Below are 17053 nucleotides of genomic sequence, written 5' to 3'. Positions count from 1 at the left end.
TGCACATAAAATGCGTAGAAAACTCAATTAATGTATAAAAAGGCCAAACGAACCCCGAAAAATTCCAAGATGGAACACAACACTCCTGTTGTTCCATGTTGACACTAGAAATTTTTTGAAAGTAATAAGAGGCAACGGATATCGTCTCATCCCCAAAGGTGGTACGTTCCCTATCGAAACCATCATGTTTGTTGTGAGAAGCTCTGGTTTGTGAGAAGCTTATACCCAAACCTGCCCCAGATGGGACAAAATTTTCACCACGGCATGTTGACGCCGCTCCATGATAGCATGCCAAGTTTCATGAATTTCAGACGAGTTTTGGATTTACTAGAATTTAAAAACCAGGTATCTCAACGTTTTGCCGGCAATCAACAGTGCCCTGGTGTTTGAAATTCATTCCCATCTCTTGCATGGGACCTAAAAATTCACCCCAAGGACACGCATGTGATTTTTTAACCAACTTTAGTGCATTGGAGCATGTTCTTGTAGTTCAAATTTGAATTATGCACATAAAATGCCTAGAAACCCCAGTTAATGTATAAAAAGGCCAAACAAACCCCAAAAAATTCATTTCTATTTCTTCCATGGGACCTAAGCATGCACTGAAGGACACAGATTTGATTATTTTTTCAACCATTTTGTATGCACCGGAGCATGTGCGTGTAGTTTAATTTTGAATTGTGCACCTGAAATGGCTAGAAAACCAGCTTAATGTATGAAATGTCCAAACGAACCCTGAATAATTCCAATTCTTTTACGACACACATACAGTTGCATGTTCACTGCAGATAAAGGTCTAGCAATTCCAACACCGTCCATTGCCGCTGTGACCCCATTTTGTAATTCAAATCAAGTAGATCCCACATAGTTTATTCTCACCAACCGTGTGAGATGTAGTACAAAATATCTTGGAGCACCGTCGGTGTATAGTACGCCTACGGCTTACGCGAGAAGGTGCGTCGGCTACAGTCCACAGCCGATGTGTCAAGCACACCAGCTCGCTCCCCCAAAACTCCCGCCTCTGCATCCCTCTCTGCTTCAGTCCCATGATTCAAATTTTCAGTAGCCTCGGCATTTTACTCCCGCCTCTCCATCCCTCGCAATCTCAAAAATATCTGCTCGGCCTTGATCCAAATTTTCAGTAGCCCCGCCTTGTTACTCCCACCTAGTAAAAAATTTAGTTGCCGCAGTATTTCCTCAAACACAACCTCCGCTCACACAGACACACACAACCTTCGAAACCATTGGTAGGTCGCCGCCATCGCCCGCCTCCATCCTCAACCTCTGCCTGTTTGCTGGGGAGCTGGAGTAGCCAATGGCCAAAAAGAGGTTTATCGCGGCCTTTTCGCCCGACGCCTGCGAGGTGGCCGCCGAGGTGTCCCCGTCGTCCTCCACGGGCCTGATCCGTCGTCGCCGATCCCCCGATCCGCCCGCCGCCACGCCCCTATGCCTATTCGACGACTTCCTCGTCCTCCCGCGGACCCGGCAGCCGACAAAGTCCTACCTCGGGGTCCGGCAGCGGCGGTGGGGGACGTGGGTCACCAAGATTACAAATCAAGAGACCCACACCCGCCGGTGGCTCGGTAGCTTCCACACGGCCGAGCTCGCGGCCATGGAGTACGACCGCTGGCAGGTCCGCTACCACGGCGCGGTGGCTAGGCTCAATTTCCCATTCGGCACACTTCCGGTCCATCTCGTTCCGCCGGAGCCAGGGATGGTGAGCTCGGCTATGGCGCGGGAGGACCGCGAGGCGTGGGAGCGTCTCGAGGCCAAGGCCGTCGACGAGGCCTACATGCAAGAGCTCCGCCAGCAGCACCCGGAGCTCGTGGAGGCGGAGCGGGCGATCTTTGCCGGCGCGGAGGGCGGCGAGGTTATCGCGCTCTCCTCCGATGACTTGGTCGAAGGCGGCGAGGACGGCGACGCGGAGGGCGGCGAGGTTATCGCGCTCTCCTCTGATGATGAGGTCGAAGGCGGCGCGGAGGGCATCAAGGTGGGCCCCTAGGACGAGGAGATCGGCGTTGACGAGTGGAGAGTGCCTTCCCCAACGACCCCGATGACGGTACTGGCCCGGACCCGGCTCGCGGCACACCGTACATGACGAGGAAGGATTGGCTCGACCTCTACTTCGACCGAAAGTAGTTTAGCTTAGTTTAAATTTATGTTTTATGTTCGGTTATGCAAAACTATCTATGTTTATGTTTGAATGCATGCTACTTTCGGTTGAACCTGCTTTGAACTTGATCAAATTGAAGTTTACAACCTTAAGTTTAGGGGATCGACTAGAAAAGGCCAAAAATTGTTGGAGTATATATATATCCACTAAGGGTTTTAGTCCTTTAACTTTTTAAGGATCGCCTAGAGATGTCCTTATGACTTGTTTATTTCAGTTCTTCACAATGTGATGCTCTATATGCGCAACTATTTGCCGTGCAGTCCAATTTCATCAATAACAGTTTCAACAGTACCACTATGAATTACGATATTTGGTTGTTGTTAAGGATATTGCAGTTAACATGCCTTTTCATTTTTCAATTGTTGTTTAGCAACATGCATTGTACTGAATGACTAAATATGCAATCCCAGGCTACATAGCAACAAGGAAGAGTGTTACCTTAATGTTCTGATGATGTCTAGATATACATGTAATAAAATCTTATATAATGGGATGGATGGAATGTTGTACTACATCATTTTTCAATTGTTGTTTAGCTTCTAATATTAACTTGGTGCTTTTAGGTACATATATCATTGCCAAAGATCCACACTTCGACCCTTTCTGCGCATGGGGCAATGAGATATTCATGAACCAGCATCAAGTGAGGAAACTGATAAAGATTCTTACTAAAATGGGTCAAAAGATGTCAATCGAACTATTTGTTTACACTTTATGCAAGACAACAGTGAACTGCAGGATGGTAAGTAAGAACCCTGTAGCCTTCTTTTTACTGCCCGTAATGAGTTGTGTTATATAACAATATCTGAATCTTTTTTCTTTTGCAGTGGATCCTGAAGCAGTTTACTCAAGATTACCTCTCAAACTACATGATTGGCGGTCGGCCATCACAAGGGGTTGGACTAGAGTCCTGCATGCCTTCTACATCCAGGAGAGCACAATAGGGCCATTCCGCTTCATCTTGTTCAGCAACTGGAATGTTTGTCGCCTCTTTCTTTACCATCTGTAATAGTACAAGTATAGAACCCTGGTACATCATTCTTTATTTGGTGCTTATGTAATTCTTAAAAATATGTACCTATGAATCGAATAATGCATTGGTTGTTTGAACCTGATGGATATGAACAAAGCTATAGCTTACTTTCAAGTTTAAATTAGGTACAATTTTAAATAGCAGCAATTAAATTAGGGCGAAATTATGTTGTGCGGGTCATTACGGCACACACACGGTTGGTAAAACACAAACGTTGCGATATACACCATAATCCGAGACGGTTCACAGAGAGGAAACGTGTGCAAGAATGCACATAGTTGTCGTTCGCAAAGCGTGTGTGATGTCAGACACTATCACATACGGTGCGGGAAAACCAAATGTGTGTGATTGTCTACCCATCGTACACGGTTTATAATCATGACTGTTTGTGATGTGCTAGGCATCATAAATCTCCCGTGCTTGGAATCTGCCTAGAATCTTCTTGGAAAGCTCCCGTGCCTAGAATCTGCCTGGTTTAGGCAGAACCACAAAACTCCGACTGCGATGGCAATGCAAGCACAAACGAGTAGCAAGGATGGAGCATTTGGGATATTTGAGATATCGGAAACGGTTATATAGGGAAAACTGTATGCATCAAGGCTCCCTATCCCCGACGGTTTCTGGGTCGTGTGGGAAGGACCCCCCTATCGCCCACACTCACTTGCCGACGGTTCCAAATGCCATCGTGGAAAGGGGTAAAAACCCGTTTGTTTAGGACCGACGCGCACCAGTGTTATGTCATTGATATGAGTCATTATAATCTTTAAGAGTTATTGTCGACATGGTTAGTTATAATGCTGGCTGAAAACCTGGGTGCTGTCTAAACTTACTTATGCAAACAAGAGCAAAATAGTTCGTAAAAGTTTTTCTTTCTCACTTTCAGTTTATCAACTGAATTGCTTGAGGACAAGCAAAGGTTTAACCTTGGGGGAGTTGATACGTCTCCAACATATCTACATTTCTCACGCTTTTCCTCTTGTTTTGGACTCTAATTTGCATGATTTGAATGAAACTAACCCCGGACTGACGCTGTTTTCAGCAGAGCTACCATGGTGTTGTTTTTGTGCAGAAATAAAAGTTCTCGGAATGGAACGAAACTTCGTGAGGATTTTTTATATAATAAATAAGAATTTCTGGAGCCAAGACCTACCGGAGAGGGCCCCCTGGGTGGGCACAACCCACCAGGGCGCGCCCCCTCTCCTGGCGCGCCTAGGTGGGTTGTACCCACCTAGTCGCCCCATAGACCTCAACCCTGACACTATAAATTCCTATTTTCGGAGAAAAAATCAGGGAGAAAGAATTATCACGATCCACGAGATCGAGCCGCCGCCAAGCCGCGTTCTTCCTCGGGAGGGCGTATGGAGTCCATTTGGGGCTCCGGAGAGGGGGGATCTTCGTTCTTCATCATCACCAACCCTTCTCCATCGCCAATTCGATGATGCTCCCCACCGGGAGTGAGTAATTCCTTCATAGGCTCGCTGGTTGGTGAGGAGTTGGATGAGATTCATCATGTAATTAATCGAGTTAGTTTTGTTAGGGCATGATCCCTAGTATCCACTATGTTCTTAGATTGATGTTGCTATGACTTTGCCATGCTTAATGCTTGTCACTTTGGGCCCAGGTGCCATGATTTCAGATCTGAACCGTTTATGTTATCACCATTATATCCATGTTCTAGATCCGATCTTGCAAGTTATAGTCACCTACTACGTGTTATGATCCGGCAACCCCGGAATGACAATAACCGGGACTACTCCCGGTGATGACTGTAGTTTGAGGAGTTCATGTATTCACTATGTGTTAATGCTTTGTTCCGGTTCTCTATTAAAAGGAGGCCTTAATATCCCTTAGTTTCCAATATGGACCCCGCTGCCACGGGATGGTAGGACAAAAGATGTCATGCAAGTTCTTTTAACAAAGCATGTATGACTATTTACGGAATACAGACCTACATTATATCGATGAACTGGAGCTAGTCCCGTATCGCCCTAGGTTATAACTGTCACATGATGAATATCGTCCAACAAGTCACTGATCCAATGCCTACAAATTTATCTTATATTGTTTCTGAGAAGTTACTACTGCTATTATCACTGTTACACTTGCTATAAAATTACTGCAATCACTGTTACTGTTACTATTGCTGCTGTCACTACTGTCAAAACTATCAAACTACTTTGCTACTGATCACTTTGTTACTGTTACTATTTCGGTTACTGTTCCGGTTCTCTATCAAACTACTTTGTTACTGTTACTGTTACTATTGTAGTGGTGTTTGCTTGTGATAAATTTAGACCTTATATTGTTGATTCCAAAGTAACTATCCACACATACCATGCTGTTATTAAATATCTTATGGAAAAAAAGATGCTAAACCTAGACTTATTCAATGGGTTCTCTTGTTACAAGAATTTGATTTACATATCATTGATAGAAAAAGAGCTGAGAACCCAGTAGCTGATAATCTGTCTAGGCTTGAAAATGTGCTTGATGACCCACTACCTATTGATGATATTTTTCCTGATGAGCAGTTAGCTGCAATAAATGTTTCTCACAGTACTCCTTGGTATGCTGACTATGCTAATTACATTGTTGCTAAATATTTACCACCTAGCTTTACCAACGAAAGAGAAATTCTTCTATGATTTAAGACATTACTTTTGGGATGACCCACATCTTTACAAAGAAGGAGTAGATGGTATTATTAGACGTCGTGTACCTGAGCTTGAACAGGGACAAATCCTACGGAAATGTCACTCCGAAGCTTATGGAGGGCATCATGCTGGAGATAGAACTGCTCATAAGGTATTGCAATCTGGATTTTATTGGCCTACTCTCTTCAAGGATGTCGTAAGTTCGTCTTATCTTGTGATGAATGCCAAAGAATAGGTAATATCGGTAAGCGTCAAGAAATGCCTATGAATTATTCACTTGTTGTCGAACCATTTGATGTTTGGGGATTGGATTATATGGGACCTTTTCATTCCTCTAATGGGTATACACATATTTTGGTTGTTGTTGATTATGTTACTAAATGGGTAGAAGCTATTACAACCAGTAGTGCTGACGACAACACCTCTATTAAAATGCTTAAGGAAGTTATTTTCCCAAGGTTTGGATTCCCTAGATATTTAATGACTGATGGTGGTTCACACTTTATTCATGGTGCTTTCCGTAAAATGCTCGCCAAGTATGATATTAACCATAGAATTGCATAACGTTATCATCCTTATTCTAGTGGTCAAGTTGAACTTAGCAATAGAGAAATAAAATTAATTTTTCAAAAGACTGTTAATAGGTCCAGGAAGAATTGGTCTAAGAAATTAGATGATGCACTTTGGGCTTATAGAACAGCATATAAAAATCCTATGGGTATGTCTCCTTATAAAATGGTTTATGGAAAAGCTTGCCATTTGCCTCTTGAGTTAGAACATAAAGCATTTTGGGCAATCAAAGTAATCAATTATGATTTCAAACTTGCCGGTGAAAAGATGTTATTTGGTATTAGCTCTCTAGATGAATGGAGAACCCAAGCTTATGAAAATGCAAAATTATTCAAAGAAAAAGTTAAAAGATGGCATGACAAAAGAATTCAAAAGCGTGAGTTTAAAGTCGGAGAATATGTTCTTTTATACAACTCTCGTTTCAGATTCTTTGCAGGAAAACTCCTCTCAAAATGGGAAGGCACATATGTCATCGAGGAGGTTTATTGGTTTGGAGCCATCAAAATAAATAATTCTGAAGGTACTAACCTGAAGGTTGTTAATGGGCAACGAATAAAGCATTATATCTCAGGTACGCCTATTAGTGTTGAAAGTAATATTATCCAAACTTTGGCACGGAAACGGAACACTCTAGAATTTTAAAAATAAGGAGGTACGTGATACGGTAAGTAAACGGACTCCGAAAAATCCGCAAAAATATTTTTTATTAGTTTTGGAATATTTAAGAATTTTAGAAATAAAGAAACTTCCAGGAAGCATCCCCTGGTGGGCACAAGACACCAGGGCGCGCCAGGTGCCTGGCGCGCCCAGGTGGGTAGTGCCCACCTGGGACACCTTCCGTACTCCGTTTTTCTACAATATGCTTATCCTCCAAGATAAAAAAATCTATATATACTTTTCGGACCTGTTGATCACCGTATCGCAGAGAAATCCTCTGTTCTCTTTTCTTGCTGTTTTCTGTCAGATCTGTCGGGCCAGGCATCATGTCTTCTTCTTCCTCCAACAACATGGAAGGGGATGCTTGGTTGATGAAGATCGAGCTGAAGAGAGAAGAGCTCATGGAAGCCGTCGGAGGAGATGTGAGCAAGGAGGTTACCGTAGATCAGCCTCTGGTCTTCGAACAAGCACTGCCAGCTGAGGAGGAGGAGGAAGATATCCTTAAACCTTACCTTACTCATCTTACTCCTGCTGAGATTGAAGCCTTTCTCATCATTGAAATAGTTCGCATACAAAATAAGTGTCTCACTCGTGAAAATATTCTGCATCAAGAGCACATCACCCACCTCCGGAGCGGCATCCTTCGATTGGAGAATCTCTTAATCCTTAAGGATAGAATCGCTTCATCACCACCATCATCTTCTTCATCACCAAAAGAGAATAAAGTATCGGTTATGGGCACTCCCCTTGGCTTCCGCCAAGCTTGGGGGAGGTGCCCCGGTATCGTATCATCCCACTATCTTTTTGCTTTTACTTATTTTTAGTTCAATCTTTGGCTTTAGATGAATAAAAGTAGTCCGATCCCTTCTTCTTTGAGAGTTTGCTTAGTGACATATCCTTGTAATCATGTGCAAGTTATATAATAAAGTTTAGTTTGAGTTTTTGCTTTCTTTACTTTCGTATTGCAGAAATAAGAAAGAATAAAAGAAAGGGAAAAATAATGAAAAGATTATATACTAATCCTATGGTAGGTGATGGAACCACATAAGGAAAGGTATAAGTAGAAAATTTTATTAGAGATTGACAAACATAGCATGAGTCAATGATGCAACTCATGAAAGAATTAATAAGGGAAGAGAAGATTCACATATAAATATACTATCCTAGAAATCTTTTATGGTTGTGAGCCCTCATCAAAATATTATATACCAAAATTGTTGAAGTTGGACAAGGAAGACAACTTAATGATTTATATTTGTTCATATTCACATAGAAGTCATATTGTCATGGATCCTTTAACATGTGGTGCTTGCCCCCTATCTTTGTTAGCCAAAAATTCCGCACTAAGTAGAGATACAACTTGTGCATCCAAAAAACCTTAAACCCAAATCTCATTTTCAAGTGTCCACCTACCTAGGGAGTGAGCAAGATCCCTCAAGTAAGTTGTCATCGGTGCAAAAAGGCAATAAAAATTGCTTCTAAAAATGCGAGATCATTTAGTGTAAGAGAAAATTGAGCGTTGCACGAACTTGTGATGGTGAAGAATAAAAGCAACAGACTGCATGATAAAGGTCGCTATCACAAGGGGCAATGTAACGTGGCATTCTTTTGCACTAAGGGATTGAGCATACAAACAAATAAGCGCATGGCAACGTCTTCTTCCCTCTGCGAAGGGCCTATCTTTTACTTTTATGCAAGAGTCAAAGTTTTTCTCTCTATTCCTTTTATTTTTCTCCTTTGGCAAGCATCATGTGGTGAGGAAAGATCTAGGAACATATGTCCAGTTGAATATGGGTGGCATGAGTTATTATTGTTGACATCACCTTTGAGGTGAGTACGTTGGGAGGCGAAACCATAAACCCCTATCTTTCTATGTGTACGGTTGAAACGTTTTGCTCATGTGTACGCGGTGAGTGTTAGCAATCATAGAAGACTATATGATGGTTGAGTATGTGGACATTCCTAAAGGCTCCGACACGTGACCCTTCCTGAAAAGATGATGAATTGTAGTTGCAAAGTTGACTGAGAACATAGTTTGTTGGTTTCTAATAGAGTTTTTGCTTTATACTTGGATTGTGTGATGAACTATTACTTATTCATGAGAAGTATATGATAAAAGTCCTATGTTTAATTGTGTTGTTGTTATAATAATCAACATGATGCTTCTATGTCCGTATTTTGTTTTTATCGACACCTCTCTCTCAAAACATGTGGACATGTTTTTCGATTTCGGTTTTCGCTTGAGGACAAGCAAGGTCTAAGCTTGGGGGATTTGATACGTCCATTTTGCATCATGTTTTCTTACTGTTATTTATAATGTTTTTATACATAATAATGTTTTTTGAGTAATTCTAATGCCTTTTACCTCATAATTTGTAAGGTACACACCAAGAGGGAGAATTCCGGTAGCTGGAAATCTGGACCTGGAAAAGCTACGTCAGGCTACCTATTTTGCACAACTCCAAACAAGCTGAAACTTCACGAGAATTTTTTATGGAATATATAAGAATTATTGGAGCCAATAAGTACCAGAGGGGGCCTACCAGGTGGGCACAACCCACCTGGGCGCGCCAGCGAGCCCAGGCGCACCCTGGTGAGTTGTGCTCCCCTCGGCCCACCTCCGGTGCCAATCTTTTGGTATATAAGTCATTTTTACCTAAAAAAATATAGGACTTTCGGGACGAAGCGCCAACGCCTCGAGGCGGAACTTGGGCAGGAGCACTTTTGCCCTCCAGCGAAGCGATTCCGCCAGGGAAACTTCACTCCCTGAGGGGGAAATCATCGTCATCATCATCACCAACAACTCTCCCATCTTGAGGAGGGCAATCTCCATCAACATCTTCAACAACACCATATCCTCTCAAACCCTAATTCATCTCTTGTGTTCAATCTTGTTACCGGAACTATAGATTGGTACTTGTGGGTGACTAGTAGTGTTGATTACATCTTGTAGTTGATTACTATATGGTCTATTTGATGGAAGATTATATGTTCTGATCCAATATGCTATTTAATACTCCTCTGATCATGAGCATGTTTATCATTTGTGAATAGTTACCTTTGTTCTTGAGGTCACGGGAGAAATCATGTTGCAAGTAATCATGTGAATTTGATATGTGTTCGATATTTTGATAGTATGTATGTTGTGATTCCCTTAGTGGTGTCATGTGAACGTCGACTACATGATACTTCATCATATTTGGGTCTAAGGGAATGCATTGTGGAGTAGCAATTAGATGATGGGTTGCTAGAGTGACAGAAATTTAAACCCCAGTTTATGCGCTATTTCAAGGGATCGATTGGATCCAAAAGTTTAATGCTATGGTTAGAATTTATTCTTAATACTTTTCTCGTAGTTGTGGATGCTTGCGGGAGGGTTAATCATAAGTAGGAGGTTTGTTCAAGTAAGAATAACATCTAAGCACCGGTCCACCCACATATCAAATTATCAAAGTACCGAATACGAATTAAACCAACATGATGAAAGTGATTAGATGAAATTCCCGTGTACCCTCAAGAACGCTTTGCTTATCATAAAAGACCATTTGGCTTGTCCTTTGCCTCAAAAGGATTGGGCTACCTTGCTGCACTTTTGTTACTACTATCATTACCTGCTCGTTACAAATTATCTTATTATCAAACTACACTGCTACTTACAATTTCAGCACTTGCAGACATTACCTTACTGGAAACCACTTGTCATTTCCTTCTGCTTCTCGTTGGGTTCGACACTCTTACTTATCAAAAAGAGCTACAATTGATCTCCTATACTTGTGGGTCATCAGCCATTAGGCCCATTACGTACTCTAACACCTGTCCTTCTCCCACTTGTTCCCTATCACCTACCATTTTTCTCTCGGCATAGTGACTTGTATGTCTGCCCCACCATTTTCTTCTTCTTCGTCATCCAATCCAATCGATAGTGGAACTAGACCCATGGATTTTTCTTCATCTTCTTCGTGCTGCTTTCAATCTCCTCGAGGACGGTTTGCCACTTAGGTTTTCCGTTCAATTTCATCCAACAATGTGACATATTGAATGGCTTCTTCTCGGGTTGATGGCACAAAGTCCTCGTCAAAGTTGCATGGGTTTGAAGTCCAATGCCGCTTTGGTTCCGGCTAACAGCTTGTTTGTGAAAACCAACAAATTGGCTCACATTTTCTTGGATGGTGGACAAACTATGTTGTATTGATTGGGTGTGGCCTCATAGGGTGTTTTTGCTCATGATAAAATATGTGAATTTTTTCCCAATATTTCTCGCCTTTTTTCACATATCGGATCCATGCTAGTGTTCAACCAACTATCAACCAATAAAACATCTTCAAATTGTGTGAATGCCGGACCTTTGGCTTCACTACCTTCTTCTTTTTAGTGTGTGATGTTTGCCCAACTTCAAACACTGAGGAGATTAGCATTCCCCATGTTAAATTGCAACCAACTTTAAACACCGAGGAAATTAGTATTCCCCATGTTAAATTGCAAAGACTTTTGACCATCAATTTTTTATCATGTTAAGTAATATTTGTTTTTTTTAGACAAACTCGCAAAGCTTTTATTAATTCGTCACAACGTTTACATGGACAGATGGGAGATTGCCGGCATGACCTAACCAAATATGGCGGCCACCACCGAGTGCAAGAGAGCGCTTCTCTAAATTGTGAGCTCCTAAATTCATGAACTATTTTACGAGAAATAAAAGCAGTAGAATGGTCCGATATTTCATGTATAATCGCACCATAACTTGCTGCATTCCTTTGCTTGATGTCACTGACAACCACCATGCAGTCTGAAAGCAATGCTCCCACAATATGCATCACACTTGCACGCGGGGGACTTGGCAACACGAAGCTTCGTAGTACTACGGTAGCACTGATTTTCTATCTTATGCCTCGTGAAATTCCAAAATCTCCGCCTCTACTGCTCGTCCTATTCGTTGCGGCTGCCGGGAAGCTGAAAGGTGTAAATGCGTAAATCAACCTTAAGCGCTTGGCTCTTCGCATCCCAACCCAGAATTAATTGACAGGCAGACGGAATCCCACCGGCCCGCTACCGTGCGTGCCCTTTTATATCCATCGTCGACGGCGACACACCTTGCTGCAACCTGAAACCAAGCCCCACGCATTTGCAAGGCCTGCGACCGATCAAAAACTTCTGTCGCCGGAGCCCGGCGGCGCGGGAGTGGCAAGATGAGCTTCTACAGCTACGACAGCTACGACGACGACGACGACCTCGTGCTCGTGCGGCAGGGAAGCGAAATGACTGCACGGGCGGCAAATGATAGCAGGTACAGCATGTGGACGCAGACCGAGATGGAGAAGCAGATGTTCTCGTGGTCATTTGAGCAGGTGCGCAACAGGAATCTTCTCAAGAAAAAGGTAATTCTTCTCAGTTACGTAGCTTGTTCTACCTGTTTATCTTCCTTTGTTTTCCAGATGATTGCCTAGGTGTTACATAGGCAAGTTAGCAGATGTCTCTTCTACACTTCTGAATAATCAAGGCATGTTCGATCGTCAAAAAATAAGTGTCTACCTTTCGTGCAGACAGATTTGTTATAGGCGTTTTAGTGTCAAAGCATGCACTTCGTTTCTGTTAGAATTTTCAGTACATTTTTTATAGGATTTTGTAAGATGCTTTGGTTTTGTTAGAAAATAGTAAGTATCTGAGACGCGTCGTCCCAAAATACCAGTATACGTCTGAAAGGAAACATGACTGATCAATAAGGTTTGATAAAAGATCTATCAATTTGAGCATAGTATGTTCATCAAACTGTAAAGGTCAAATACACATTCATGGAACAAATATAAATATATTCACCCTGAAGCCCATATTTTTTTTTCGAAAAGGGGGACTCCCCGGCCTCTGCATTAGAATGATGCATACGGCCATCTTATTAACCAAATAAAGAAGTGCCAACAAGGTTCCAAAGTCTCCAAAAGTAATGAAAAGCAAAGAAAGCTCACATAGAGCTAAAAAGAGGCTAGAAACACCAACTAGCCATGAACAGACGCCACAACCGGCTGGCTAAAGCTAGGTAGGTAAACTAAACGCCTATCGTATTACATGGCCGCCATCCAAACCGGTTGAAGATATCCCGAGCTACCATCTCCCAGCGGAAAGATCACCCTGAAGCCCATATAATTCATGGACCAGCTAGGTATTTCTTATGTATCTCCTATATTTTGTTCTTCAATTGTTCTATCAGATTTATTAAGCTTTTCTTAATAACTGTAAATATGTTCGTTTCCTTAATAACTGTAAGGAGTACTACTGTTTTGTTGTGCACAGTTGGCTCGGTCCTGCACTCTGTGTTCTGTGCTCTAGTCTTATTCTGTTGCATTTACATCAGGTTAAGAAGGTACCAAGAACTTTCACTTCACTAGAGGAGTACATGGGATCATTTACCCTACCACTGATTGAAGAAACTCGTGCTGATCTCTACTCTGCGCTGGAGTGTATCAAACACGCACCAGCCACTGAAGTGAAACGGATCGACGAGCTTTGTTCAAAGCAGTCCATCTTCAGCATCTTGGTCAAGAAGGCTGACCCTATGAACACAAACCCGGGGGAAGTATATGCCCTCAAGGATGCAGACATACTTGTGTTCTTGGATAGGAAGCCGAGGCACATCTCGGACCTGGGGCGCAGCAAGGTGCCCTACGTGATTGCCTCGGTGCTGAAAGCAGAGGACGCCAACGGCAATGCGATTGTGAGGCTGTCAGGCGGGAAACGGGACCTTGTGCCGCCCCTCGTCGCGGTGTTCCTGATCAACATGACAACGTACAATCGTATATGGAATGCACTGGACATGCATGTTGCTGGTCTCAGGAACACTAGCATCATTGAGAAGATTGTACGTTATGCTCCAAAAGTTTGTACTCCAATTTACATTCGACAGGCTTTAATTTTATCTTGTAGGAACTACATCTTTAAGCAATGTAAATGTGTGTTTACTTTTTTGATGGTGGTTGGCCAGGAGGACAGTTCAGAACTACCTCTACATTTGCCAGACAGATCACTTGGCCTTGAAAAATTTAGGCTAAACAGGTCACAGCAGATGGCAGTACTTGACTGTGTTTCAGCAATGGAGCAGCAGGGTACATATCCGGTGCGTCTGATATGGGGGCCTCCCGGCACAGGGAAGACGAAGACGATCAGCACGCTCCTGTGGTCCATGATGGTCAAGAACCACAGAACGCTGACCTGTGCTCCGACCAACACTGCGGTGGTGGAGGTCGCGTCTCGGATCCTCAGCCTCATCGGAGAATCCTCCGCTGGCGGTGGAAATGGCTGCTTTCTGAGTGATGTTGTCCTGTTCGGAAATGAGGATAGGATGAACGTCGATCAGGACCTCACGAAGATTTTCTTGGAGAAGCGCGTTCGCCGTCTCCAGAAGTGCTTGACGCCAGGTTCGGGGTGGACCAGCTGCCTGAGCTCTATGGTACGAATTCTCGAGGAACCTTTGGTTCAGTATGCTTCCTACGTTGAGCACACTGAAAGGCTGATCAAGGAACTTGCCAAGAAAGAAAAAGAGGAACTTGCGAAGAAGAAGGCGAAGAACAAAGGGGTGGAGGTGAAGGAGGATGTTGCTAAGAAGGAAGCAGATAAGAAAAGCATAAAGATACAGTCGTTCAAAGAATATTTCACGAGTAGCTACAAACGAATCGAGGATGAGCTCCGCACCTGCATCGAGACTTTCTGCGACGATCTCCCAAGATCAGCCACATCTAGGCAGAATTTCCGTTGCATGACGGAGGTTCTGCCCCTGCTTACAGAGTTTGGGAAACAAGTGCAGTCCGAGCCAGAGAAGCAGCTGCAGACGCTGTTCAGAGACACGTCGGACGGGAAGAACAGCTGCCTGTTTCAGAGTCTGGTGTCATACGCGGAAGACAGCGTGCGCTCAGAACTTAAGCAAGCGAGAGCCCAGTGCGTCGAGAAGCTGAATCACCTGTCCAACAACTTCGACCTCCCGGACATTTTCGACAAGCGGTCCATCGAGGAGTTCTTGCTGCAGAAGAGCAAGAGCGTGCTCTGCACCGCGTCCAGCTCCGCCCGCCTGCACTACCTGCAGAAGGCCGAGCCGTTCGACATCCTCGTCGTCGACGAGGCCGCGCAGCTCAAGGAGTGCGAGTCGATGATACCTCTGCAGATTCCTGGGATCCGGCTCGCCGTTCTCATCGGCGATGAGTACCAGCTTCCGGCGCTCGTGAAGAGCCAGGTGACACGGCATTGTCCTTGGTGCTTTTGTTGGTTGTTTTGCCCGTTGATCGCTAGCTAACTCTTGCGTTGCGTGCAGGTGTGTGATGAAGCCGACTTCGGGAGGAGCCTGTTCGAGAGGCTGAGTTCGCTGGGGCACCCCAAGCACCTTCTTAACGTGCAGTACAGGATGCACCCGGGGATAAGCAAGTTCCCGGTCTCGAGCTTCTACGGCGGCCAGATCGACGACGGCGAGAACGTCCTGCGCAGGGACTACGAGCGCAAGCACCTGACCGGCCCGATGTACGGGTCCTACTCCTTCATCAACATCGAAGGCGGAAAGGAGAGCTCCGGCAAGCACGACAAGAGCCTCATCAACACCATCGAGGTCGCCGCCGTGACCCGGATCGTGCAGAGGCTCTTCAGAGGTACGCACGCACGCTAGCTTAGCTTCACTATCCATGGATGAATTCTTTCTCCATTGCTTTGGCCACCGAAGAGATGAATGGATGATTTGTGCATGCTCGTAGAGTCGGTGGAGACGAGGAGGAAGCTTAGCGTGGGCGTGGTGTCGCCGTACAAGGGCCAGGTCCGCGCCATCCAGGAGAAGCTGGGCAAGACGTACGAGATGCACGGCGGGTTCTCGGTGAAGGTCCGGTCGGTGGACGGGTTCCAGGGCGCCGAGGAGGACATCATCATCTTCTCCACCGTGCGGAGCAACAGCACCGGCACCGTCGGCTTCCTCAACAACGTGAACCGCACCAACGTCGCGCTCACACGGGCCAAGTGAGCCGAGTCGAGCTCCCCGGTTCGCCTGCAGCATTTTCCTCCATGAGCTGCATGTGATTTTGTGTTTGCTTGCGCAGGCACTGTCTGTGGATCGTAGGGAACGCGACCACATTGGTGAGCAGCAAGACGGTGTGGCAGAAGATAGTGACTGACGCCAAGGAGAGGGGCTGCTTCTTCGACGCCAACGACGACCAGGACCTCTCGGGCGCGATCGTCAAGGCCGTCATCGAGCTCGACGAAGTGGAGAGCGCGCTGAGCATGGAGATGGGCAACCTCCGCATCGGCGGGTCACGGTCCGGGGTACGAAACAACCAAACCCCGTGCACAAATCCTGGTGCCAATTAGCTGACGGCGTTTTTTACTTCAGGCATTTCTTCTCTCTCTAAATAAACACCATGTTTTTGCTGCAGAAATCCAAGACAAAGTACGTGTGAAATTCTGGATGCTGCTACAAGAAAAGCTTGCACGGTTGTCTGGTCGTCGGCGAGCAGAAGAAATTACCAGCCGTGTGCTCTGCAAGACAGTAGTAGTAACTCTGATGCGGCGACGACTGCGACCAACCTTTCCCTAGTGTGTCTTGTACTGCTGTGTTCAAGACTGTCAATATTGTCTCAAGAACATATTTATTAAACTTCTTAATGGAGCAACCTTTATCAGTATGATATGTCTTGAAGGGCATATGACGAGCATCCACGCAAATATCCTAACTGTCGCGTCAAAGCCCACTGGCTCATCTTAAGCGCCGGGTTTCAGTGAACGATGCACGCTCATACTACTGTACTAAAAGTCCTTCAGTCTAGCCCAATCACCAGCAGCATTGAGCCGTTGAATCACGAGATTCCAACTTGAGCCCATCAACTTTGCTCACGAGATTCTAACTTCTAAGCATCCAATTAACAACGCACCATAACTACTGTCAAAAGACTCTGAACTTACTTAGTTTAGTGATCTAAAAGATCTTATTAGTTTACAGAGGGAGTAGGT

General features: G+C 44.4%; 1 protein-coding gene across 3 annotated transcripts; it reads left to right on the top strand.

Moving 5' to 3' along the window:
• Nucleotides 1-12194: 12194 nt before the first annotated feature.
• Nucleotides 12195-16992, top strand: LOC125514141 (uncharacterized). Of its 3 annotated transcripts, none has more exons than XM_087528357.1 (6): nt 12195-12462; nt 13434-13937; nt 14061-15302; nt 15381-15708; nt 15811-16066; nt 16147-16992. In XM_087528357.1, the coding sequence occupies exons 1-6, from the start codon at nt 12274-12276 to the stop codon at nt 16412-16414; spliced, it is 2787 nt and encodes a 928-aa protein (XP_087384483.1). In that variant the 5' UTR covers nt 12195-12273; the 3' UTR covers nt 16415-16992. The 3 variants fall into 3 exon arrangements, with proteins under 3 accessions (XP_087384483.1, XP_048535369.2, XP_087384482.1); XM_048679412.2 differs by having other exon boundaries at nt 13434-15302; nt 16147-16369; nt 16480-16992; XM_087528356.1 differs by having other exon boundaries at nt 13434-15302.
• Nucleotides 16993-17053: the final 61 nt, after the last annotated feature.

The sequence above is a fragment of the Triticum urartu genome, chromosome 6A, assembly GCF_056163025.1.
Source record: "Triticum urartu cultivar PI428250 chromosome 6A, HENAU_Tu73, whole genome shotgun sequence".
NCBI lineage: Eukaryota > Viridiplantae > Streptophyta > Magnoliopsida > Poales > Poaceae > Triticum > Triticum urartu.
This window is presented reverse-complemented; position numbering and strand designations above follow the sequence as displayed.